General features: G+C 51.3%; 1 protein-coding gene across 1 annotated transcript in view; it reads right to left on the bottom strand.

Moving 5' to 3' along the window:
- Window positions 1-25,188, bottom strand: part of KIF3C (kinesin family member 3C) — a gene marked incomplete at both ends in the record, with an annotated part of 33,353 nt that extends 8,165 nt beyond the window's left edge. Inside the window, 5 exons of the mRNA XM_079721086.1 lie at window positions 3,120-3,236; window positions 3,708-3,826; window positions 5,193-5,315; window positions 5,959-6,060; window positions 23,656-25,188. Of these exons, the coding sequence (XP_079577212.1) occupies window positions 3,120-3,236; window positions 3,708-3,826; window positions 5,193-5,315; window positions 5,959-6,060; window positions 23,656-25,188 (1,994 nt within the window). The remainder of the gene's footprint in view (window positions 1-3,119; window positions 3,237-3,707; window positions 3,827-5,192; window positions 5,316-5,958; window positions 6,061-23,655) is intronic.
- Window positions 25,189-26,064: the final 876 nt, after the last annotated feature.

The raw sequence follows: 26,064 nt of genomic DNA, 5'->3' as shown, positions 1-26,064 counted from the left end.
ATCAACCGTATTTAAGTACAGTGGAGAACACTGGGATGTCACAATTGCCTTAATACCTTTTACCCTTACCCAGATATATTTTGATATTTTCTACACAAAATATATACTCTGTATTCTGAGGAGGTACACATATATTCTGTATAAAATAGCATGTTTAAGTTGTGAATATACTTAACCATAATTTTGAAAAAGCTTGTAAAGGTATTTATATCTTTACAATTTTAATATAAAATTTTAAGGGAACACAGTCTATTTGGGATCCAGTTAGAAGCGCTGCTAATAGAGATGTACAAATGCAGGCTGGGGAGCAACTGTGTGCAGATTTAAGTCAAAGGGGTATGTATGTCGAGACCAGTTCTTCCCGAAGAGTTATGGGAAAGAAAACACTATAGTGTAAGCTAAAGCCCACTGCCTGCTTTGAGCCCGTTTTTGTTTGTTTGTTTATTTGTTTCTTTGTTGTTTTGGCCTCCTCATGGCATGCGGGATCTTAATTCCCTGACTAGGAATGGAACCTGTGCTCCCTGCAGTGGAAGTGTGGAGTCCCAATCACTGGACCACCAGGGAGTTCCCCACAAGCAGCTTTTGAGGAAAGAGCCGAATTCTTAGGCTTCCTAATGGCAAAGAAAACACAGAATCTTTCTCTCTTTGCATTATTTTCCGAGAGCAAGAAGGATGGTGGGGGGAATCAGAAGAGAAAGGAAAGGTGGGAAAAGAACATCACAGGCAACTCCCTCCGCCCAGAAAGGTTCTGGTTCGGAGGCCTAGAAAAGGGCATGTAAAGAGCACAAATTCACCTTTAAAGCAAAGAGAGGGATAAGAGGCTAGGAAGGGCAATAGTTCAACAGTAAGCAAAGATACCAATCTATATTTTGGAGGACTTCTTTCTTTTTAAAAGTTGTTACTGGTATCTACTCTAAAAATTATTTAACATGTGCTATTTTAAGATAGCTGTTTTTGGGCTTCCCTGGTGGCGCAGTGGTTGAGAGTCCGCCTGCCGATGCAGGGGACACGGGTTTGTGCCCCGGTCCGGGAAGATCCCACATGCCGCGGAGCGGCTGGGCCCGTGAGCCATGGCCACTGAGCCTGTGCATCCGGAGCCTGTGCTCCGCAACGGGAGAGGCCACAACAGTGAGAGGCCCGCGTACCGCAAAAAAAAAAAAAAAAAAAAATTAAGATAGCTGTTTTATTTTTTTAAATCTGTGAATGGTTTTTCAGTGTATGCAAACCATTTTATTTTTGCAAAAAAAAGAGAAAGAAGTTATTTAAAAGGTTTTTTAATGTAAAAGTTATTCGAGTAAAAGGAAGAAAGTAAACTTAAAAAAAAACAGAACAAAGAATGGAAATTCATAAACATTAAGCAGAAAGCTTATCTTAGCTTCAGGCAAAGCACCCACCATGCTTTGAAGTCTGGGTTGTGTGCTTAGGTGGTCAAGTAAAAATTGCAGGGACAATGTTTTGAGAAATGAATAAACTCCTCTGAAGCATGAAATTTTCAAAACTCAAATCAAGATCCATTCTCAGTTCCAGATTAAAGGAGATGGAACAGGCATGACAATTAAATGCAATGCACCATCGCAGGTGAGCCGGTGGGGGAATTGCTGTAAAGGACATTACTGAGGTAACAGAATTTCCTGAATTTGATCACTGTACTGTGGTTATGTAAGAGAATGTCCTCACTCTTAGGAAATATGGGTAAAGGGTTGACTGTCTGCAACTTAATCTCAAATGGTTGAGGGGAGGGGATTAATAAAGCAAGATGTGGCAAGATGCTAACAACCGGGGAGTTTGGGTGAAGGGTATACGGGAATTCTTTGTACTATTCTTGCTTTTCAAAATTAAAATTTTTTTAAAAACACACGCCTTCTCAGAGCATCTCTCATCCCACCTCTATCCAATGTAAAGAAATTCCTCCACCTACAAACTTTAAACTCAGGAACTCTGTAAGCACAAAATAACTCTACAAAGCAGAAGCCTCACCAGCATCTTCCTCCAGCAGATGGTGCTGGAGTAGTAGTTTTTAAACCTAGCTTCCTGTAGAATCAGCTGGAAGCCTTGAAAAAAAATTTTTTAAGCCCTGAGATCCACGCAAGACCCTTTAAATCCGACTCGCTGGAGCCCAGCTCACAGGTGATTCTAGTTGCAGCCAGGGTGGAGAACTTCTGCATTAGATGAGGTACTACTGCAGGCCTCCACTTAGATTGGAAAGGTGGATTTAAAGCCAAACTGATGCCATTGAAAAGTCCTTTACTCATGAACTTGCCACTTACAAACTTGTGTAGTGTTGCCTTGTGTAGGATCAGCCCTTCAGAAGGTAGACAAATTAAGTAGGCATCTGTTGCTCCAGTGAGAAGCTGTACACCTCTACAGCTAGCTTCCCACCCCAGCTTTGGGGAGACTCCTGCTCTATCTTGGCATTAATATTCCTTGGATAGATAGAGCAAAGAATCTCTAGGGAAGTGCATTGGTGTCAGGCCTCCTGAGCACCTCTGTACACAGATTTTCAATGAAGGGACAGTGGTCCAGCTGGGTAAGGTAGTCACTCTGTTGGGTTTGAATACCCAGTCTTGTTCTTCATGGCCACCAGCAGAGGGAAATGCACACCCAGAGCTAAATGCACTTAGCTCTGTTACCTAAGAGCCAGGATGTGGAAACAGGTGGAAATGCTGAATCACCCAGCTGAGTGAGGCTACAAAGACCTCACATCTCTATCATTTCTTGATCTGATTACTTTTCTGTATTCCCCACTGGACTGTGAGCTCTGACTGTGTCTGATTTACCTTCCGTCTGCAGAGCCTCCTACAGTGTCCAACACATAGTTAGTGCTTGGCAATATTATCTGTTGTTGCTGTTTTTGGCATCTGACAAATGAATACTCACCAGACTGGCCAAATGTTAGCCAGCTAGTGTTTTCTGCATCCCAGACCAATGAGACACTGTACTTGACACTCCTTCCTTCATGGAGACCCCAACATTAGGTCCTGGGAAACCCATCCTCCATCTGCATCCTTCCCAGCCCTCCCCAATCCACTAAAACCTCCGTCTCCCCCAGGCCCCTGGCCATCCCGGGCCTGGGGCGAGCTGGCAAGTCCCTAGGCCCAGACAGCTGGCGAAAGACTCACGCTCCACCGGGCATGAGGGGCTGGAACTTCCATTGCTCCTCCTCGCAGTCCAGGAAAAGCCGGTTCATGATCTTGTTCTTCTCCTCAGGGGGGATGAAGTTCTCGATGATTAGGTACCTGGGAGCAGGAATGAGGTAGAGAGGGGACCACATGAGACCACACAGTGTATATGAAGGTTGAAGGATGAGAAAAAAGAAGCAAAGAGGCAGAGGGAACAGAGAAGGTGGAAAAACCAAAAAGTCGGGGGGAGGGAATCCCTAGAGAAATAATAGAGCTTGAAAATCACAGTTTCTAAGGCAAAGATTATAGACTCAGGGCCTTAGGAGTTACTTCTGGGCAGCACCCCGCATGCACTTTGTGGGGTTCATCAAATGCAGGCCGAGGAGAGGACGGAGGAAACAGGAGGTAGAGGAAACTCCAATGGGCCCCTCCCCCATCCCTCAGACACATTCTGTTCTAAGGTACATGGACATGGATGAGGAGACAGTTGGAATGAAGCCTTCAGGAAAGAGAGGAGCCTGTCAGGGAGAGGCCCAGGGCCTGAGGGATGCCTGTGAGAACCCCAGGTGGAAAGAGGAGGGGCCCTACTTGAGCTTGAGCTCCCGGGTCTGCTCATTCTGCGCCTCTTCCAGGTCCTGCCGCACGCGGATGTACTCATCGTGCTGGTCCTGGATCTCCGCCTTCACCGCCTGCAGCTTGGCGTAGAGCTGGGTGGGGACAGGTGCAGCTCAGAGGCTGTGCAGTGTGGCCACCCATGTGGCTCCGCTCACCCAGCCTGGGTCCCGACGGCTGCAGGCTCGGGGTCCGCCAGCTCGGTCCAGGATGAGCCCAGGGCCCAGCTCTGCAGCTCCCTCCTGGCCCACCGTCCGTCGGAATGGGTTATTCTAAAGGCTGCCCTGTCCCTCCCACACTGTGGCCTGTTAACCTGCTCTCTCAGCTGCTGTCCACATCGTGCAATGTTCACATCTGAAGGGACCCGAGGGACCTTCTGGTCCAGCACCCCCTTTTATAGGTGAGGAAACTCAGACTTGCTCAAGGTCATACAACGAGGTAACAGAAGAGCCGGAATCAGGACGCGAGTATCAGGACTGCCGTCCAGGGCTCAGGGAAGGAAGGGAGCCTCAGCCAGTTTGCAAGGTGACCCCTCCTGCTCCTGCCTCTCCAGCGGCTCTCAAAAGTAGGGGTGTGGGGCTTCCCTGGTGGCGCAGTGGTTGAGAGTCCGCCTGCCGATGCAGGGGACGTGGGTTCGTGCCCCGGTCTGGGAAGATCCCACATGCCACGGAGCGGCTGGGCCCGTGAGCCATGGCCGCTGAGCCTGCGTGTCCGGAGCCTGTGCTCCGCAACGGGAGAGGCCACAACAGTGAGAGGCCCGCGTACCGCAAAAGAAAAAAAAGTAGGGGTGTGGAGGGCAGCTCCAACCTCCCTGTCCCACTCCTAACCCACTGACAGGTGTGTCCCTGGAAACTGCCACTGGAGCTGGGCCTCTGCCTGGCCTGCTCTGGGGCAGCCACCTCGGCAATCTAAGGGCTCTCCAGGGTCTTCCCAGAATCCAGACTGGAATTTGCCGCTTCCTGCCCTAGGGCCTCAGCTCATGCACACGTCTTTCCCTGGCCATGGACTTCGCAGGGTCCTGGCGGCCAACACTCTCATCCCTGGAGAGCCCTGTGCTCCCTCTCTCAGCGCTCCCAGGCTCGAGTCTCCTCAGGTTTCCCCACCACTCCCCTGGCCTGCTCTGTGCCTGGTTATCCATACTGTGACTCACTGGTGACACCAGAGTAAAGGGGGAAGTTACCCAGGATCACGAGGATGGCAACCCTGGAGAGTGGAAGTAAAAGTGTTCCCAGCCTGTCCGGCCCCTCCTGGCCCAGGAGGAAAGGCTCTATCCCACCCCACCCAGACCCCCGCCTCCCCCTGCTCCTCACCCAGCACCCACACAGTGTAACTCAGGGGGTCAGCAGTCCAAGCAAAGTGGGGAGGCGTGGCTAAAGCACACTCCCCTGGGGCAGGTGACGTCTCAGGCAGAGGCTTGCCAGGCCCTTACACACCTTGACCCAGTTCTGTGTGGCATCTCACCTTCTTGAGTTTCTTGGTTTTGACCTCCACCTCCTGCTGCAGGGACGTGTAGGTGCCCCGGAGCTCCATGGTCTCCTCGTCTCGGAGCATCATCTCCTGCTGCATTTCCCGTTCGCGGCGTTTCTAGGCCAAGGCAGGGCGCAGGACTCAGCGGAGCAGCACGTACTGGGGAGCTCTGCCTATCATGGAACCTGGCTTCGTCATGACCACAGGTGCCAGGAGGCAGCAGGGAGCGTCCCATGGCCCACATCCATTGCTCCCACCCCACCCTCAATGGGGCCTCTCTGAACCTTCTTCTCAGCTCATATGGCCACGCTTTTGCCAAGGCACTGCCCCCCCATGGAAGGAGACCTCAGCCCTAACAGCTGGGGCATTCCAGGGGTGTCAACCACGTATACCGATGCCCAGATATACTGGCTTTCCAGCTGCCTCAGCCTCTCCTGTGTAGTATCACAATTGATTGGTAAGATCAACAAACTGTGGTTCTTGATGATTTAGGACACAGTCCTGCAGTTGGCAAAGAACTCACACCTTTGTGGAAGGCCCAGGAATTAGTACCAGGTGCCTTATGGAGGCTGTCCTCATGGAGAGCCACCACCTGGGCAGTGGACCCATGGGATGCCGGGCAGCATGCCTTAGGTTCTCAGCACTGTAACTCCAGGGATCCTGAGTCCATGATGGCTCACTGCCCTAAGCACCCCAGTGCGACCTCAAGGCCATGTGCCCCCTCCCACCCAACCCAGGGACCCGAAGCCCCCAGCCCTACCTGCTCGGCAATCTCCTGCCTCTTCAGTTCCAGCATCTTCTGCTGTTCATTGGTGTGATCCATGATGTTCCTGCCCCCGATGAGCAGCTTGCTCTCCATGGCCTGGGGACACAGAGGGGTGAAGAGATGGGCTTTGGGGCTTTTCAAAGGGCCACAGCAGCCCCAGCTTGAGAGGTTTGGCTTCTCTGTTTTGTGGTCCTTCCAGGAGGGGACAGAGGATGTGTCCCAGGAGCCTCATGACCCTTATCAAGAATGAAGTTTTCCCCTCCAGCCTCCTGGGCCCCAGCACAAGGCTCCCGTTCTCAGCAGGACCATTAGGTGAGACAAAGAGAGGGAATCCCTCAGAGAATACAGGGCACCTGATCTGTTTGCTTTGGCTATGGAAGCTTTGCTTTGGATATACGGAAGGCTGGTTCACCATGCTTGGGAAGGGAGTGCGGGTGGCAATCTAATCCTGGCAATAGGACCCAGCTGGTGTTAGGAGGCGGGGAGACACCCGATACAGTCACTGGGCAGCCCGGCCCTTTAGGTAACTGGCTCCTGACTCAGGAAGGGGGTTCTCACACAGGCAGCAGGAAAGGCTCTAATCTTCAGCTGGAAAACAGAAGAAAAGCCAAAGGGAGAAGACTCTGCAGCACTAAGGGGCACATGGGGCCCCAGGAGAAGCACGAGCTTTGGAGATGGCCAGAAAGACTTGGGCTTTACCCACCAATTGCAAGGTCTGGGCCGACTCATCCGTCACCTCTCACGTCCATAACCCTGGAGCCGCCTCTGCTCCCGGAAGGAAAGCCACAGCAAACATCTGCTGAGTGCTACTGCTACCTGCCAGGTGTCTCCATCTTCACCCCCAGAGAGACCCCAGGCAACAAGTAAAGAAACTGAGAGGAGCTAGCCTCAGGCCATGCAGCTAGTTAACAGAGGTGAGATCTGAGCTCCACGCCAGTCTCCCCACTGAGCCCCTGCGCTGTGTGCAGCACCCCCAGCCCGACCCAGCGCTTGGCACAGACATTCCATAGGTGCTGGTTGAATCTGAAGCTTAAATAATAAAGGACTAGGGGAAACTGTGTAAGTTGTGACTACATTAAAATGCATTTTCAGGGACTTCCCTGGTGGCGCAGTGGTTAAGAATCCACCTCCCAACGCAGGGGACACAGGTTCAAGCCCTGGTCCGGGAGGATCCCACAGGCCGCGAAGGGAGTGTGGGTGAAGAGATGGGCTTTGGGGCTTTTCAAAGGGCCACAGCAGCCCCAGCTTGAGAGGTTTGGCTTCTCTGTTTTGTGGTCCTTCCAGGAGGGGACAGAGGATGTGTCCCAGAAGGAGCCTCATGACCCTTACCAAGAATGAAGTTTTCCCCTCCAGCCTCCTGGGCCCCAGCACAAGGCTCCCGTTCTCAGCAGGACCATTAGGTGAGACAAAGAGAGGGAATCCCTCAGAGAATACACCCGCAACTAAGCCCGTGCACCACAGCTACTGAGCCTGTGCTCTAGAGCCCGCGAGCCACAACTACTGAGCCTACGTGTTGCAACCACTGAAGCCCACGTGCCTAGAGCCCGCGCTCTGCAACAAGAGAAGCCACCGCAATGAGAAGCCCGTGCACCGCAACCGAAGAGTAGCCCCCACTCGCCGCAACTAGAGAAAGCCCACGAGCAGCAACAAAGACCCAAAGCAGCCAAAAATAAATAAATTAATTAATTTAAAAAATTCATTTTCATTATTGCTAGTCAGAGGGTGCTGCTCGGGGCACGCCAGCTGTCCTCTGATTTCATCCCAGGCCTCCTGGAAGGTTGAAATCACCTTGAGCCACTGACCTGCCTGAGTGCTCTCCAAGCAGGGTGTGCTGGCAGAATAGGGGAGCAGGGGGTCCCTGTACCATCCGTCACGGAGGACAGAGCAGGACAGGGGTCGAAGGTTGCTTTTGTGGGGTCAGAGGTTGGGCTGTGTCAGGGTGACAGAGGACACTGAGTGAAGCAGGGCCAGTCAGAGCCGCCCCACGCAGCCTGAGGGAGCTGTTGCCAAGCAAGGCACCCTCCCCATGGCAGCGTAGCTAGGGCTGCACTAGTACCTCCCCCAGACCCTGCTCCTGGCTACCATCTCACCATCCACCCACCTCCACAGCACAGACTCCTTCTCTCTCACGGTCACACTTGTCCACCCTTTGCATGAGTGACTCCTTGAATTGTGTGCCCCAGACACCTTACCCGCCTCACCTGAGTCCCCACCCTGCAGCTCACTCACCCCCTTCATCTGGCCAGTCATTAAATCCCATCAAGTCTGTCTTCTTGCTACAGCTCACCTCCTTCCCTCCTTTTCATCCGCATCACAATGGCTCACTTCACTGCGGTCCCCATGACTCACCTGGATCATTGCCAGGATCTCCCCCCACCTCAGTTTCCCCTTCCAGCCCTCTCCACATGACACCCAGGGGGATCCGCCAACCACACAAGTCTGAACGTGCCTCTCCTCTGCTGCAAACTATTGAAAGGGCCTCCATTCCTTGCAGGATGAACCACAAAGTCTGTAGCAGTTACTGGCCCCGTGGGCTGGTCTCACTTACCCCCCACATGTGCTCTGTGCTCCAGCTTTGCAAAAAGAATCCCAGCCCCCTGAGTGGGCTGTGCCTTTTCACAAGACCAGGCTTCTCTCCCTGCTTCACATCCACCTGGAAAATGGCTACTTCCCCTGCAAGACACAGCTTGAGCATCTTGGGAAGTTTTCTCTGATTCCCTCAACTCTGCACATTTCCTCCCTTAGGCCTCCTCAATAGCTAGGACACTTTCCTACTATTTTCCCATATTGTCCCATCATTTGTTTACATCCTGTCTCCTCTGTGTGCTCCTTCAGGTCAGGAATCATGTCTTACTCAGATCTGAGTTTTGGGACTTAGCACAGTGCATGGCACATAGTAAATGCTCAATATGTTTGATGAACAGAAAGAACTCCTTGGGGTAGCCTCAGAGGGGGGCTTCCAGGTTCTTTCTCTGGGCTCACTCATCCAGAGCAGAACTGGATCTTCACCTCAGCTTCTCCTTCAATTGGTCAACCCACATGCACTGGCTAAGGGGCAGAGAAGCAGGGTCTGGGCATCTGGGAAGCCTGGCAGGAGGGATGGGCTGGGTGTGAAGAGGGAGGAAGGAGGAAGGCAGCAGCTCTGCTTGTCCACAGAGGAAGCCCCCGACTGCTGCAGGCCCTGGATAATTGATCCCTCTAACTGTAATGGCATTTGGGGGGACCTGGTATCTGGCCTGGTCCCCCATTCTAGGACACACCTGCCCGCTCCAGCCCTGAGTCCTCACACTTCCCTTGGCATGTTATATGGCCCTAGTGTTCTTCACTCTTTGCCACCGAATAGAAAGACACTAGTTCTCAAAATAGATTGCATGTTAGAATTGCCTGGGGAGCTTTTAAAACTCCCAGTGCCAGGCCACATGGCAGGGTTATCTTGGTCCCTTCCCCTTACAACTGGCAGTGAGAACTCCCAAGCCAGATGCTCTAGAGGAGACTCTAGTAAGGAAGACACAGGGTGACAGCTGATGCCCTGCTTTTTCCTACCTGATGTAAAGACTGGGGATAAGGATGGAGAGAGCAGCACAGGGCAAGGCACCAAGAGAAAGAAAACCATTCTTTGCTTTGCACCTGCTATGTGCCAAGTGTCTCACACTTACTTCTGCTAATAACCCTTTAGGCATTGAGTCTCAAACTTTGATGTACAGTAGAATCACCTGGGGAGCTTTTAAAAGACTCAGTGCCCAGGCTACATCCCACTGCCAGTTAAACTGGAAATGGAGGGGGCAGGTGGTGAGGTGCAGGCATCGGTGGGTTTTAAAGGTTCCCAGGGGATTTCAGTGTGCAAATTTGGGAATCACTGCTTTCAGCAGTCCCCAGAATCAGCATTATCTGAGGACTTGTTAGAAATGCAGAATCTCAGGCCCTACGCAGACCTAGTGAATCAGCATCCGAGACCCCCAGGTGACTTGTGCAACATGTTTTAAGTGGCATACTATTAACACCATCATTTTTCTGCTGAAAGCTCAAAGAGGTTAAGTAATCCATCCAAGGTCACATCACAGCTGTTCAGTTGAAATGGAGAATCCAGACCCAGGTCTGCCTGGCTCCAAAGCCCATGCTCTTCCTACTGCAGACAATGTGTGGTGTGCTTTAGGAAGCAGAACCTGCTAAAAGAAAAGCAACATGTTTCCAGCAAGAGGAAATCATGTCTGACTAATCTCCAAGAGTTCTTTCAGGGACAAAATAGATTATTTCAGTCCATGGGGAAGCCAGTGGCCAGAACTTTAGAGGTTAAAATGCTCCTGGCAAGGTCCTACATCAGAGGTTACTCAAAGTTACATGGGGGAGGGGGTGAGGAGACAGAGAAAGGGGACGGGGATGAGGGAAAGGAAACAGAAATAAAGAGGCACTTCTCTAGGTGGAAAAATGTCCAAATGTTAAATGCGGGTACTGATTTCCATCAGAAATCATGCAAGAAAGGGTGTACAGGTAAAATACCAACTTCACAGATGCCCCCAGATTCTTGCAGGTGGTAAAAAGCAGGAGAATTTCTAGGCCGTGTGAGCTGACCAAAAAATGGCAGATGAGCTTCAGTTAGAGTTTCACATTCGGGGAAAAAGTAATCTTCGCTCTACTCATTAAATGATAGCTGTGAGCGATCAGTTATAAACCAAAACAGAGGGAAAAGAGGGGGAGTAATTCTCTATTGTTCCCAGAAGACGTTGGCTTAATATGCTGCCACAGCTAAAAAAGCTAATAGCATCTGACCAGGCACCATCACCAAGGCTTTTTGGAAACAAAACAAAAATCATTCTACCCTAATATAAAACTATGATGCAGCTGAATCTGGAGTACTGTGTGTAGTCCCTTGCTGCATCTCCGGGGACTTGAAGGAGAGAGAAGATCCAGAGAAGGGCGGCTAAAACCATGCAAGGGCTATTATAAGAGACGTAAAAAAAAAATAGGACTCTTTAGTTGGCAAAGACAAAGAAAGGTTAAGAGGATGGACCTGGAAATTATACCATCAAAACAGGTGTGAAAAGGAAAGCTCTAGGCTTTTCCAATCAATCCCTGGTACAGAGAGTAAGAGCTTGTACCTTGAGTTTTAGAACAAAGAGAAGTTCTGTTTACAGAAGGTAATAAATTTATGGAATGTATTATCTCAGGGGTACTGGATTAAACGCCTCACAGTTCATTAAAGGATTCTGGGGACACATTTTTAACCTTTTATTGTCTTTCTCCGCTGTCAGAAAAGAAAATTGCACTAACATCAAATAACCACAGAAATAAAACAAAATGGGAAAAAATTCATGTATTCCTCCTCATAGCTAATTAATTAGCTTTTTCCCCCAGATTTTTCCATATGCACACATCATTTTTTCACATCTATAGACATGGTATAAATATAAGTTTATGTCCTGCTATTTCCATTTCATCAAATATCTCAAGAATTTCCTGTTACTTCCATAAGGTTTATGATTATATGTTTAAGGACTGCATAACATTTAGAGTGGATGATTTATAATATATTTAATTAACCCCCATTATAAGATATTTGGTTGTTTGGTTAATGTTTACAATAAACACTCTTGTGCACATAATTTTTTTGGCCGAGCAGCGTAGCTTGTGGGATCTTAGTTCCCGGACCAAGGATTGAACCCAGGCCCTCGGCAGTGAGAGCGCCGAGTCCTAACCACTGGGCTGACAGGGAATTCCCAATTTTGTGCTTTTTTAGGTGACTTTCTTAGAAGGAAATTTCAGGAGTGGACAAAGGGTTATAAACATTTCGTATATCTTAGAACATACTGTCAAGTTACCTTTCTAAACCACTGCCAGCAATAAATAATGAAACCATTTTTATTACAATATCATAGTCATGAAGTATTATCATGATTTTCAGTTTTACTTAATAAGAGATATAAAATTGGGCCTCCCATTTATTTTATCTTCTCTATACCTTTGCGGTAGGCTTGCAAAGGTCTGATCTCTCCTTTTACGAAATGCTCCTTTATGGTTTTTTTTGTGTGTGTGTGTGGTGATTTTAAAGTGTGGAGATGGACCTGATTCAAAACAATTCTTTGTTTGTTCGCCCCACACCTTCTCCAGCTGCCCACACCTAGCTCAAGAAACCCATTTGGACATTGTCAGGCAGAATTTCAGCTGCCAATCAGGCCTGGAATCTGATGCATCAGCCAAGACTACCAGGGCCTCCAAGTTCCAACCCTCCTCCCACTGCCACCCCCATGACATGATTCCCAGGACTGGTTTCTGTGCTGATTCTTGCTCATCAGGCTTCGTGTTAAACCTCCTCCTTGGACCTGGAAATCTCGCTTCAGGATGTCTCCTTCTGGCCGGGCCCTGGGCTCCATGAAGAGAGTTCCCTGGACGATGCCTGACTGCCTGTATCACCCATTCCATTTGTCCACTGCCCCTATGCTTCTCTGCCTAACCCTGCCCCGACACATGTGATTTAAATGACAACCGAAGGTGCCTTATCGGTTTCTCGCCAAGTCTTGCCCACCGGCCCAGCCCACACTGTCAGCCAAGCCTGCCTGACAGAACCTGCCTTGTGCTAGAAGACGGGGCTGGTCCTGGCACGAAATCTGGGGGTGGGCCCCAATCCAGGTGCAGGGCCTCAGTGCCCCCTTCTCCCCAGTCTCAGTTCATTGCTGCCTGTTTCACCCCCCCACTCTGAAATATGTCATGCATGGATGCAGTCCTTTGCTTAGAAACAGCTTTTTTGCTTTTGCTTTTGCTTTTCCCCATTTCTCGGAGGATACCAGTGGCCGTCTCCTCCTTTTCCTCAGAGATCTCTGTCTTTAACTTTAATCACCTAAGGAAGGCAGGGAGGGACAGGGATGCCTCAAAGCCCTGGGCCCACTTCAGGCTGGGAGGGTACTAAGCAGAATATGGGGTTTCTATGGGGTTCCCCAGGAAAAGTTCCCTAGAGCTCTTAGCTGCCCCAGTTAATGCTGCCCTTGTGATGTCTCAGGGCAAAAGAGTCCAGGTGGGTGGGGCCTGTGGACAGGGCTGGGTTTGGTTCTACTGGTTCTAAATATGTCCATTGTAACTAAAAGGCCAGCAGAGGCTGTGGGGTGGAAAAGACATGGCTGGGAGCTCCAAGGACACGGTCTGACTCTTGCAAGAGGGAAATGAATCACCGGATAACTAAGGTGACCTCAGGGAATCACCCCAACCCCCTTTGCTTTACAGATGACAAAACTGAGGCCCAGAGATGGAGAATTCTAAGCATGGAGTCTCATAATTACGGAATTGGTATGTATGTCTGCTCCTATATTGACTATGCACTCTCCAAATAATTTCCCAATTCGATTAGGGTCCTTGATTCCAGGTATGAGAGGCAGGTCAGCTGTTGTGACAATTAACAGCCAAGATCACCACAGGGACCATGTCAGCTTGTAGATACAGCTTGGGATATTCAGAGGCTCACCTTTTCCCATTCCAGGAGCAATTGAAGTGCAAAATCAGGAGGAGAAAGGAGACCCCAGCACTCATTAAGTGCTGATCGGGAAAGCCAGAATGGAGACAGCCAGGCCCAGACAGCCACCCTTCTGAGGAGATATCATCAAGGATGATTTTACAGAGAAGCCAAACACTCTCTGCGCTGCCACTGCCAGCTAATCTATGACATTCTGCAGGAGACAGGAGTCTCAGATGCAACTTGCCATGTGCCTGTGGCTGGGCTAGGTCCTTTTTGCATTAATCATCCTATTTCATCATCACAAGAACCTTATGAGATAACGAGTATGATCCCCATTTGACATAAAAGGAAACTAAGGCTCAGACAGGTGAAGTGACTTGCTAGAGGTTATGGAGCCAGTAAGCGGCAGAAGTAGTATTTAAACACCAGCCTCCTAATTCCAAGTCCAGTGCCCTTTCTCTTGTTCCACAGCTTTCTCCTGGGTTCAGGCAGAAAGGTGCCTTGGAGAAAAGCAACATTTGGTCTTAGCACCTTTGCCAACTCAGGAACCATCAGGAAAGCTCAGGGCACCATTTCTTTCTCTTCCAGATGAAACAGGCAGGGTTCTGCTGAAGATGCTTCTGCCTGTGTGAAGTTCTTATAGGGGCCTCTGAGATAAACGGGTTAGAGCTCTTAACTGCGTGTGTGTGGGGAGGTCATCAGTAATACTAGGGTTCCCCAGAGAGGTTGAAACCCGAATGCTCACGGGAAGGGCCACCTCACAAGTTCCATGGTGGAAAGATGTAAAGGGCACTGGGCATGTCAGTCAGAGAACTTGAATCCTGGTACACACTCTACCATCCTATTTGCTAAGAAATCTAGGGCATCAGCTCCTGGACCTCAGTTTTCTCATCTGTAAAATGGGGCAAATATCCACTAACCTTGCAGGCTTTGGGTAAGAATGGTAAGTTGCATTATAGATGTGGAACTACCTGGTAAATGATAATGTACAATCAAATGTCAGTGGTTACTTGCTGTTTCAGTACCTGATTGACATTTACCCACCACTCATCACAAAGAGCAAAACAAAATAACTACTGCAACAATCCTGGCTCCCACCTCTTAGGAAATACGCCCATGCCTACCACCATAGACCTGTTTCTCCTTTTGTGGCCACTGGTTACAGATCTCAAGGAACCAGCAGTAAGGGAAGAAGAAATGAAAGAGACAATGGTGAGGGGAAGAATAGTGCTATTTTCAGTGGTTCTCTGCCTTGGGGAACATAAATCAGGAAACCAAGTCCAAGTTTCCTGCCTTGAGTCTCCTTGGATGGCTCAAAAAACTACATAAATGGGGGCTTCCCTGGTGGCGCAGTGGTTGAGAGTCTGCCTGCCGATGCAGGGGATACGGGTTCGTGCCCCGGTCTGGGAAGATCCCACATGCCGCGGAGAGGCTGGGCCCGTGAGCCATGGCCGCTGGGCCTGTGCGTCCGGAGTCTGTGCTCCGCAATGGGGGAGGCCACAACAGTGAGAGGCCCGCGTACAGCAAAAAAAAAAAAAAAACAAAAAAAAAAAACCTACATAAATGGTCTTTCAAATGTTAGTAATTCTCTCATCAAGAAGAAGGAACAATTAGAGATCAGGAAACATATTGGCTGGGGAGTGAGGTAAGCTGGACTCTACCTCCAGCCTTGCCCTGGACAGGGTACGGATGCCCAGAAATGCTTCAGTCCACCTTGGAGACAAGCAGGAAGAAAAAAATCAGCCCATCTACTTGAGTAAGAAAACTAGGGGCTTCCCTGGTGGTGCAGTGGTTGAGAGTCCGCCTGCCGATGCAGGGGATACGGGTTTGTGCCCCGGTCTGGGAGGATCCCACATGCCGCGGAGCGGCTGGGCCCGTGAGGCATGGCCGCTGAGCCTGCGCGTCCGGAGCCTGTGCTCCGCAACGGGAGAGGCCACAACAGTGAGAGGCCCGCGTACCGCAAAAAAAAAAAAAAAAAAAAAGTAGAAAAAAAAAAAAAAGAAAACTATGAGCACTTCAGATCTGATCCTTACCTTGTCTTTCTCCCCTACTTCCCTCACTTATTTGTGTTGTGCTAAAGGGTTTCTCTCCAGCACCAGGGATGCAAACCCAGCCAGACAACAGAACACAACAAAGCCAGCAATGGATGAGACCTAAGGATCCATAAAGTGCACACTCAGTATTTTACAGATCCTGGGTCATTCAGCCTCCAGCTTCCAGGTAGTGCTTGGTCATTCCTCTCCAGCCCTCACTGCCCCTCTTCCAGGCTGCTCTCTCACCCTGGGCTCCTGACCCGCTGCTTCCAAGATGAATAGGCAAATGGTGCAGAAAGCAAGGAATCATCTACTGATCATTTCTTACAGTCCCTGGGAGGGGAAGTGACTTGTCCAAAGTCACAGGATTACCAATAATTGGGTATCATTAAAAATTATTATCAACTCTGGATTCCCCTCAGTTATTCATTTAAGCCAATCTTCCAACCATGTATTAACACATTTCTTTTATATATTTTTCTCCTTTAAAAATTTTAGATTTGTTTTTGTTTAATTAACAAAGTAATATATGCTGTTGTAAAAAAACTATAAAGTGAAAAATAAAAGCCCCCTTCCTATTAAAATCCCTAGAGATAACCATTATTAGTGAGTTCTTGTGATTCATTCAGAAACTTAAACAATTTAAAGACAAAGTTAACCCTATCTACTGATTTGTATTCTTGGTCATAGTGTTAAAAAAGACTTGTCGATTATATGAACGAACGGCTCTAGGCTGAGGTCACAGGCTGGGGGTTTGCATCATGTGGAAGGACAGAGCTGAGTTAAGCATCTCAGCAGACAAGCGCTCCCACTGGGGCCTATCAGCCAGGGATCTGGCATGAAGCCTTCCTTTCTGAGTTGGTGATACAGTGTGGAGGGGAAGATCGTGGGCTTTGGAGTCAAGCAGACATAGGCTCATGTGCTGGTGCTAACACTTCACAGGCATGTGACCTTGGATTGTTCCCTCGTTGCTACTGTGCCTTAGTATCCTCATTTGTCACATGGAGATTAAAACACTACTACTTCATGGTTCTATTGTGAAGACTGAATAAAACAACGCGAGAATACAGCGAGTACTTGGCATTAAACATGCACTAAAGAAATGGTAGCTACCGTTATTATTCCAATTGTTGTTGTTATTATTATTCTGCTCGCTCACTTGAAGAAAGGAGAAAGTCTGCAGGTCCATTACCTACCACCGCAGAAACAGTGCAACCCAGGGCCCGGCACCCCTCGGTTAAGTACATCTGAGCGGAAAAGGAGACAACTAGAAAGTAAGTCTTTAGTCTGACCAGGATTTAATGCCCAGGAATTCCTCGGGGTATTAAAAATTCTAGATATACTCTGAAGCACCAGTACAGGTGCCCCATAAGCTCTGAACACAGGAGTCTGCCTTGTGCAGCTACCATGTCTGAAGGGCTGGATTGGTGGGAAGCGAGACCATTTTCTTATCTACTCAGGCTACCTGATTCAGCAGCTCTCAGGCCCAGCTGGCCCCAGAAGTGCCCCAGACTGGCTAGGGACAGCAGGCTGGCAGGGCACAGATGGGAGGGGGTACCCTTCTCCCGCTGAATTCCAGGCCCTTCCTCCTAGTCCTCAGAGCACAATGAGAACATTATCATAGCCACTTCATCCAATCTTGCGCTATCCGGGGGCTGGAGATGACTAAGGGCAATATAATACACTCCGCCAGCCAACACACAGCAAGAGACACCCAACACTGGACCAGAGGCCTGCTGAGCCCCAACCTAACTTGAATCCCAGAACCTCTGATGTAAATGTATTAGTCTTAAACGCTTCCTGCAGGTCCAATCTTTTTTTTGTTTTTTCTTTTTTTCGGTACGCGGGCCTCTCACTGTTGTGGCCTCTCCCTTTGTGGAGCACAGGCTCCGGATGCGCAGGCCCAGCGGCCATGGCTCACAGGCCCAGCCGCTCCACGGCATGTGGGATCTTCCCGGACCGGGGCACGAACCCGCGTCCCCTGCATCGGCAGGCGGACTCCCAACCACTGCGCCACCAGGGAAGCCCAGGTCCAATCTTTATATTACCAAATGCCCCCAGCGCATGGAAATTCTGTTAACTGACCACACCCACCAGGGAGACGAAGGAATGAAAGTTATTGCTCCTAACAGCGCCAAGAGGCCATGGACTCTGACCTAGATACCAGACCCAGCCTGGAGCTCTGGTCACTTGCTATGGTGAGGCTTCTTCTCTTAAGGATCATGGAGGACTCAGCTGGGATGGAGGTGCGGGTGCACACAGTTCCCTGATGACCCAGCCCTGTAGGTCTCAGACTGTCTGGCATGGGGCTGGTGTCCTTGGGGACATGTGGAAGGAACCAGGCCAGTTTTCGGATCGTAGACGCTCCCCAGATTATTGGGGAGTCTCTAGAGACTGGACACAGCCCTATGTGGAGACTAACCTCAAGATCAGGAGAGTGGAACGGTACTATTTCACTCTCTCCTCCAGAGCATTTTCTCTCCCAGTTGGGGTTTCTTCTCCCCAGAAACACTGCTGTCCACCCCTTACGCACTCTCTCTCCTTCTTTCTTCCCGACTCTGTGACTACATTTCTCTTTCCCCTCTTCACTGTCTCCCTCTACTTCTTTCCTGTCTTTCCTCCCATTTTCTTCTAGTTTCTTCTTCTCATTGTCTTTCTCTCATTGGCCATGATAGAGAGCTGGAAATATCTCTATTATTGGTTAAATTCCTACATTAACACTTAAATCCTGTCACCTTAATTTTCAAAAAGATGAACCGAACATTTTATATTTTGCTTTAAAAAATACTACTTTTAACAATTAAGGACTTTGAAGAGGAGGGGACTTTAAAGATCACCTAGTTCAATGGCTTTTCTGGTACTTGAATCCCTTTAGAGCAACGGTGACATTCAGTTTCTCCTCGGACACTTCCAGGGATTGGAGCCCATTATCTCTAGAAGTAGATCAATTCTAACTCTTAAGAAGTTCTTTACATTGAGCTTAACCCGCTCCCATAACTCCCACTCCCTGGTTACCAGGATAATCGAGGATACAAAAACAGTGCAATCAGCAGAAGGGCAGTGAGGTGCATCCTGAGTTCAAAGTATGGGGTAGACGAGTTGGCTGTTAGGTTCTCCTATCTCTTGCTTAGGCAGGCGAGATTGATGACATATATTACAGCCAGACTCTGGTAGGCCTTGAACGCCAGACTAAAGTGTGATGTGTTTAACACATCAGGAAGGTAGTCAAGTGAAAACATCCATTAAGCAGTCGAAGATAACAGTAATAAAGTTATTATTTACGAACAATTACATGCCAGGAACTGTGCAAAGTGCTTTAATGTCGATTATCATCCTCTCCATAGAACTATGACATAGGTAGTGTTACTATCCCATTTTATAGATGAGGAAACTGAGGTCTCAGAACTAGTAAATCACTAAACCCAGGCCTGCCTGACTCTGATATCCATGCTCTGAAAACGGCACTCTACAAAACAAGGTCAGCACAGACCTGGACAGGAGACCTTGATTTGGGAGGCACGTACATAACGGGAGAGAGGGTCCAGAGCAGAGGGCCAGGGGTCTCATTCGAGCCCTCGTCTACAGAGCAGCCCCCAAACTCCACGTCCAGTCCTGTGCTTGCTTCTAAACGCCCCTGCTCCGCCTCCTGCTGCCTACGGGACTCTTGTCACCTTAAATTCAACACGTTTGGGGCTTCCCTGGTGGCGCGGTGGTTGAGAGTCCGCCTGCCGATGCAGGGGACGCGGGTTGGCGCCCCGGTCCGGGAAGATCCCACATGCCGCGGAGCGACTGGGCCCGTGAGGCATGGCCGCGGAGCCTGCGCGTCCCGAGCCTGTGCTCCGCAACGGGAGAGTCCACCACAGTGAGAGGCCCGTGTACCACACACAGAAAAAAAAAAAATTCAACACGTTTACACCAGCTCCTGTCATTTTTCACGACCTCCCCAGCAATCAGTTCCCAGCCCAATATTCCTGATTCTTTAAGCATAAAAGAGGATCCAGGTTTGTGTCAAACCAACCTGGGCTCAACTAGATTTGCCATATACAAACCATAAGGCCTTGGGCAAGTCATAAAACCTCAGTTTTCTCATGTATAAAATGGGAACAGTAATAACACCTTTCATGGAAGGTGCTTGTAGGGATTACATGAGATAATTTGTACACAATATATGGTATAGGGCTTGGCTCGTGGCAAGTGTTAAGTAAATGGCATTATTCTTGCTATTATTGTTGTTTCTCGAGCTTGAAACTCCTCTTGCATAACTATTTATGGTTAATGCCAATGCTGAGAAATGGGAGGAAGAAGAGGGACCCACAAATGGACAGTAAAAATTCAATGCTGTCTGTACTCTCTGTAGTGACCTCATCCCTCCGGCTTTGGGGGCAGCTTCTGCAGGGTCTCTTTCCCATACCCACCACAGAGAGAGTTGGGCTCTAGCCAAGCAGTACCCCGCCCCCTCCCTCCAGACCTACTTACTTGGGGATCAACAAGCAGTGCTGTTGTTTCTACCTCTTCAGTCCCCCTGTCACTTCCAGCCTGCATATTGTCTCATCTGCAGCCCTTGCCTCCCCTACATACTCTTCTTTCCCTCTAAAGATCTAGAATCAAAGCTTTAGAAATCATCTAACCTGAGCCCTCAAAAACCTAAGCTCAAAATTAAAACAGTCATTAAAAAATGTTCCTTGCACAATTAAAGTGGGCCTTCTCCCGATCAAGCTACGGGCATCCCAGTCCTCACTGCAGTACGTGCATTGTGCACAAACACTGGAGTTGCCATTGTGCAGAGGCATAACCTCGGCTGTGGGTCGGCCTGTGACTTTACCAACTCTCCCTACCTCTCAGGTCTAGTATACTATCAAGCCCCCCCTCCCGGAGACACGAGGTAAGTATGGATGGCTAATGACTACTGATGAACAGGGCACTGATGACAATCACAAACACCCAGACATTTGCGCACCCTCCCATCCCCTGAGGCCCGAGGTAAATATGAAAGGAGACTCCAAGGAGACAGGCATGGTGTTTGTACACAGTGAGGGGAGAACAAAGGGAACGGAGAGCCTAGAGGTGGCGGGCAGGGAAAACAGGCAAGACAGACTGTAAGATGAGTCAGAGAGAGTGAATGAGGGCACTGGGTCGCGTCAGCTACCGCTCAGCTGCCCCCAGGGGTGGTGTGAACTGGAAGAAGGGAATGAGGGAGGCGACAAGGGGAGTTGTCGAAACTCAGAAAGTGGGAGCCGGAGTGTGTTGCAGATGGGGAGCGGAAGCTCAGCTAATTTCCAGGAGGGACCGGAGCTCCCGCCTTCGGAGGGCTCCTAGATCTTTCTCGCCTGGCTCTGTTCCCGGGGCTGCAGGGTTATGGCAAGGCAGCCGGGATGGCAGGGGAAGGAAAGCGTTAAGCCAACGACAAAGATGTCAGTCCTAGAGATCACTGGACCCCTGCCTGGCAGACAGACCAGTGGCTGCTAATGCCCTCCACTGATGTAGTGCTTTCAACATATTTCAGATGCCCTCACACTAATGATCTCATTTAATTCTCAGCGCAACCCTGTGAAATGGGCAGGCCTGGGATTCTCTCTCACATGCTCCTCCTCTCATTACCCAGTGGATCCCTCAAGAGCCCTCAAATTGCTTCCTCTATCCTAGAAACATCCAACACTGAACCAGAAGTGCCTTAAGGACTATAGGGAGGTCACGGTCCTCTATACAGGCTCCATTCAGGGCTTGCTGGCTGCTGTTCGTCCAGGGCTGGGTGTGACAAGAAGTCACAGAATGTGGAATCATTCCCCGCCTGGAATTTCCCAGGCGACCCTCCCCCTTCACTTATATCTGAAAGCCTGGCACATAATGACCATTTCACCCAGTCCCTAGGGAGCTGTGTCAGACTTCCCCTCCTCAGGCCAATGGAAACCTGAGGCCTAGAGAGGCAAAGGCCTCTGCCCTGAGTCACACAGAGATCAAATGTGGAGGAATCCGTGAAGACTTAGAAAGAGCACAGGTCTGGGGCCATCAGAAGACCTGGGTTCCAGTCCTGGCTCCACCTGTCTATTAGCCCAGGTCACGGAGACAGTCGCCAGCCTTGGTTTTCATCACTGTCAAATGGAGATAGTAATGCCCATCTCTTGAGGTTGCTGGGAGGATTCCATGAGATTAAAACATAAAAGAGTTACATAAAAATGAATTACTCTGATTATCAAGGAGCACAGGTAACAACATCAGGACTCTGGTGTAACGGAAAGAAGCCGGACCAAGTATAAAGAGTCTGGTTCTCCTTAACTCACCTGTGTGGCCCTGGGCAAGTCTAGGCCTCAGTTTTCCAAGGCCCCTGGCAGCTGTAAGATGGGGGGTTCTGTGGGCTATGCCTCTGGTACAAGAATTCTGGCTCTGGCCGCCCTGATCTCTTGACAGCCCCATTATCCATGCTCCACATTGCCTTAGATCCAAGAACCTTACTGAGGGAGCCAGGGAGTGGCCAACAATGGGAGATCCCATTGGATCCTTCACTTCATCCCTTCTACCCATTTGCTCAGGGCTGAAGTGCACTCTCTTAGCCTCCGTTGCTCCCCAGCTTTAAGGGTGGGTGGGGAAAAGGAGTAAGGGGCTCTTGGTGATGAAACTGATGACAGATTACCCATGGAAGATTTCCTGGTGGGAAGCACTAGACTGCCTGGATTCCCTTCCTCCTGGGAGAGCTGAGTCTAACTGTCCTGCCTTTAACATCCTGCTTCTCCCAGGAGGACCCCAAATGTACCAATCCCTTTGAGGAAGCGGCTCAGCATAACCCTTGCTGAGCTCCTGGAGGTAAATTAAATGCTAAATAAGCAAGGCCAGAGCCCCTGGTGTAGCAGCACATTCCCATAACACAGACAATGGCCTGTAGCTCATCTGTCCCTCTTCCAGCCATTGCCATTCTCCCTCCCAGGCAGGGCTTCCCTGCACCCCAGCCCACACTCCTGGGAAGGACTAAGAGCTGGTATTGTTTTGCTCCCCCCAGCAAGTCATCAGCTCACGGTTCCTTGCGTTCTTCCTCCAACCCTCAGTGTTAAGGACTCCAGGGACCTGGAAATGCCTGGAACATTGAGTCATGGCATCTGCAGCATTGAAACTTAACAGGTCTGTGGTTGGCCAGGCAGGGGGCCTCTGCAGCTTAGTTCCAACGGGGCCTGGAGGCTTCCCCAGGGAAGGGAGCAGCTCAGGAAGGACACCGAGGCCCTGATATCTCTCAGGGCAATGGGGAACTGGATCTCACTAGGATGAGGCCTGGGTGTGAGGGCCAGTTGGTCTGTTTCTCAGATCAGAAGAACCTCAGAGATCACCCAGGCCAACGCTCTATTTTACAAAAAGGGAAACTGAGGCTTGAGGAAGGGAAGAAGCAACGTACGCAAGGTCACTCAATGAGCTGTAGCAGAGCAAGGCCAAGACGCCAGGTCTCCAGTGTAGAACCCAGTGCTCTTTCCAACCTTCTGCGTGATCTCCTTCCTAAGATTCTAAGCAATGGGTCCAGGGGACCACTGGACCCCTTTCATAGGGAGCAGGACCCATGTATAACCCTGCCTCGCCATCCAAGAACTGAAAGAGCCCAAGGGCCACTGGTTCCAGCTCAGCTCTGCCACTTTGTAGGATGGAACCTCAGTCATGTCACTTTTCTGAGCCTTAGTCCCTCACCTGTAAAATGGGGGTTTAAGAAGCAGGACCCTGGAGAGCTACCGTAAGTATCAAATGAGATCATGTATGTGGGGCATTTTGTAAACTGTGAAGTGTCCAAACGTCAGATATTAAAATGGTGTGAGGTTTGATGGTCCTGCAAAGGGAGGACATCACAAGGGAGGCAGCCAGGCAAGAGTGAGAACCCACACCCAGACGAGGCTGAGTGCCTGCCCGGCTGTCCATGGACCTGACCAGTACTGGGGGCCACCAGCAAAGACTGACAGGCAGCAGGTCAGACCAGCCCCAGCTCACTGGCTTGAGAGACTGCCTGCTGCTTTGCTGTGTGTGTGTGTGCGTGTGTGTGTGTGTGCGTGTGTCCTCCTAGGTGCTCCAGGGAGGCTCTGCCTGGCAGTCCGGAGTCGCAGAAATTCGCCTGCCTTCTCCAGGGGCGCTCTTGGCAGGAGGGCAGGACGCTTTGCTTCCAGCCAGGTCACACACCCTCAAAGAAAAGCCTGCCAGCCCAGATCCCTCTGGGGACCTCTGGAGAGCCCCTGCTCCCTCGGGGGCTCTTACCTTGTACTTGGCTGCAAGCAGCTCTGTGGCCTGCTGCTCCCGCCGCAGGTCTTCCAGCATCTTCTCCTTCTCCTCCAGCAGCTTCTGCTTCTCCTCGCTCACCAGGCTGCGGTCATCCTGGATGGCCGCCTTCTCCTCCTCCAGCTGCTCCCTCTGCTCCTGCAGGTAATTCTCCATGTTCTTGTCCAAGGCCGACTCCAGGGTGGGCTGGGGCGGGCGGTAGTTGTTGTTGTCATCCTCCTCTTCGGCCACCCAGGCCTCCATCAGCGGCCCCTCAGGGTACCCAGGCGGGGCTGACACGGTCTTCTTCCTGCGGCTGCTCTTCCTCCGGAGCCGCTTTCCCAGCATCCCCTTCTTCTCCAGCTGGGCCTTCAGGCGGGCGATCTCCTCCTGGAATTCCCGTAGCAGTGTGTCCTTGGGGTCCTCATTCACCCGGGGCTTGTTCTTGATGTTCTTGGCCCGGTTGGCAAAGCGCAGGGTGGAGAGGCTCTCATCGTAGCTGTGAGAGGCTGGCCCCAGGGTGGCCACCATGATGGTCTTGGCATTCCCCCCCAGAGAGTCCTGGAGCAGCCGTGTCAGCTTGGAGTCCCGGTAGGGGATATGGGTGCTCCTGTTGCCTGCCAGAGCAGCGATCACGTTGCCCAGGGCAGACAGCGAGAGGTTGATTTTGGAGGCTTCCTTAGGCCTCTCTCCACTACCACCACCACCTCCACCGCCGCCACCACCCGTGGGCTGCGTGGCCGTCCCTCCAGCCGCGTTGGGGCCTGCCTTGTTCTGCCTCTCACTTCCAGCCAGGTCCACGAGGTTGAGCTTGCCCACACGGATGTGGTCCTGGCCGTCCAAGCCACGCTCACTGCACTCCACGGTGATGACAAAGATGGCATGGGAGCGGGAGCTGACCTCATTCATGTGTGTACTACCCACCGCCCGGGTCTGGTTCCCCAGGTTCATCACGTGCTCAATCTCCTTGACATTCTTGGTGACGAAGGAGGACAGGTCCTTGATGTAGACGCCTGTCTCAGGGTTCTCCTTCAGCTCTAGCCTCTTGCCAGGCTCCTTGGAGAGCAGGTCCCGAATCTCCTCCTGGTAGATCTCCAGGTAGGAGGCCCGGACCAAGTACTGCTGGTTCTGGGAGCGCGAGATGTGGGTGAAGATATGCTCAAAGGCATTGGGGATGACCCCGCGCTGCTCGGGCTCCACCCAGGTCCCCTGCATGGTGTAGGTCTTGCCCGTGCCGGTCTGTCCATAGGCAAACACGGTGCCATTGAAACCTTGAAGCACCGAGTCTACCAGGGGCCTCACGGTTTCATCATACAAGTCTGCCTGCTTGGAGCTGGCATCATACACGGCATCAAAGGTGAAGGTCTTGGGCAGCTCCCCTAGGGCAGCGCGGGGGTTTCGCAGTGTCACCTGGCCCAGTTTCACGTCCATGGTCAGGATCTGCTCGTGACCAGAAGCCTCCTCCTTCCGGCTGAGGGGGCGGCACCGGGCCACCACCTTCAGGGCCTCACTGGCCTTGGTTTTACTGGCCATCTTGCTGCTCTGTCCTTCCTGACCCCCCACCCCCACCCCTCTCCGCAGCCTAGGCGGTCCTGCTGTCCTCCCTAGGTCCGGATCGGCGGGGCCGGCCCAGCCCCCAGGCGCCGTTCTTCAATCCGCCTGTAGCCTCCTAGGGTGGGGATGCTGGGAGGTGGCCCCGTCGCTGCTGCAGTCCGGGCCTCCACCGCTCTCCGGTCCTCGCTGCACCGGCTGCGGAGGGAGAATTAGGCAGAATCGCCGGGCAGCCGCGGGAGCAGCGCCGGCCGAATGGCAGTACCCGGAGCCCGCCCCATGCTGGGGCAGCGGGAGCCCTGCCGTAAACAGCTACGGCAACAATGAGATAAAGGAAGAGGAAAATGGGATGGGGGTGGGCGGCAGAGCTGTCTTCTCCTTGTCCTCCTCCTCCTCTAGGGATCCATGGCGGGGGGGCTGCAGGTCCTGGGCGACCGGGGGTCCCGGCCCTCCCGAGGGCAGAGGCTCACCTGGAGTCCTCTCCCCCAGCTGGGGGATCATTCATTGCAGCCAGCGCGGCTGCTGCTGCCCCTGCCTCCTCCTTCCCCGCCGTCGCCACCGGAGAATGAGAGAGAAAAACAGAAGGCGATGGGGCGGAGCAGCGGCAGCGAGAGTGATGTTGCCGCCGCGCTGCGGCCCCAGCTAAGCCGCCCGGCTGGGGTGGGGCAAGGGGCGGGGCCGTGGGGCGGGAATCGCGAGCCCTGCGCCGCCAGTGCGCTGGGGACCCGGGTGCATGCCCGCTCGCACCCCCATAGACCCCTCCGGAATGACAGGCTCCGGTGCCGACCCAGGTCCTGTGCGCACCAGACGGGTGCAGCGCAGCCACCGCCCGCCGTCACCCCACTGGGCCGGAGCATG

The sequence above is a fragment of the Hyperoodon ampullatus genome (assembly GCF_949752795.1).
Source record: "Hyperoodon ampullatus genome assembly, chromosome: 15".
Classification (NCBI taxonomy): domain Eukaryota; kingdom Metazoa; phylum Chordata; class Mammalia; order Artiodactyla; family Ziphiidae; genus Hyperoodon; species Hyperoodon ampullatus.
Note: the sequence above shows the minus strand (reverse complement) of the source record. Positions and strands in the feature narration are given on the sequence as shown.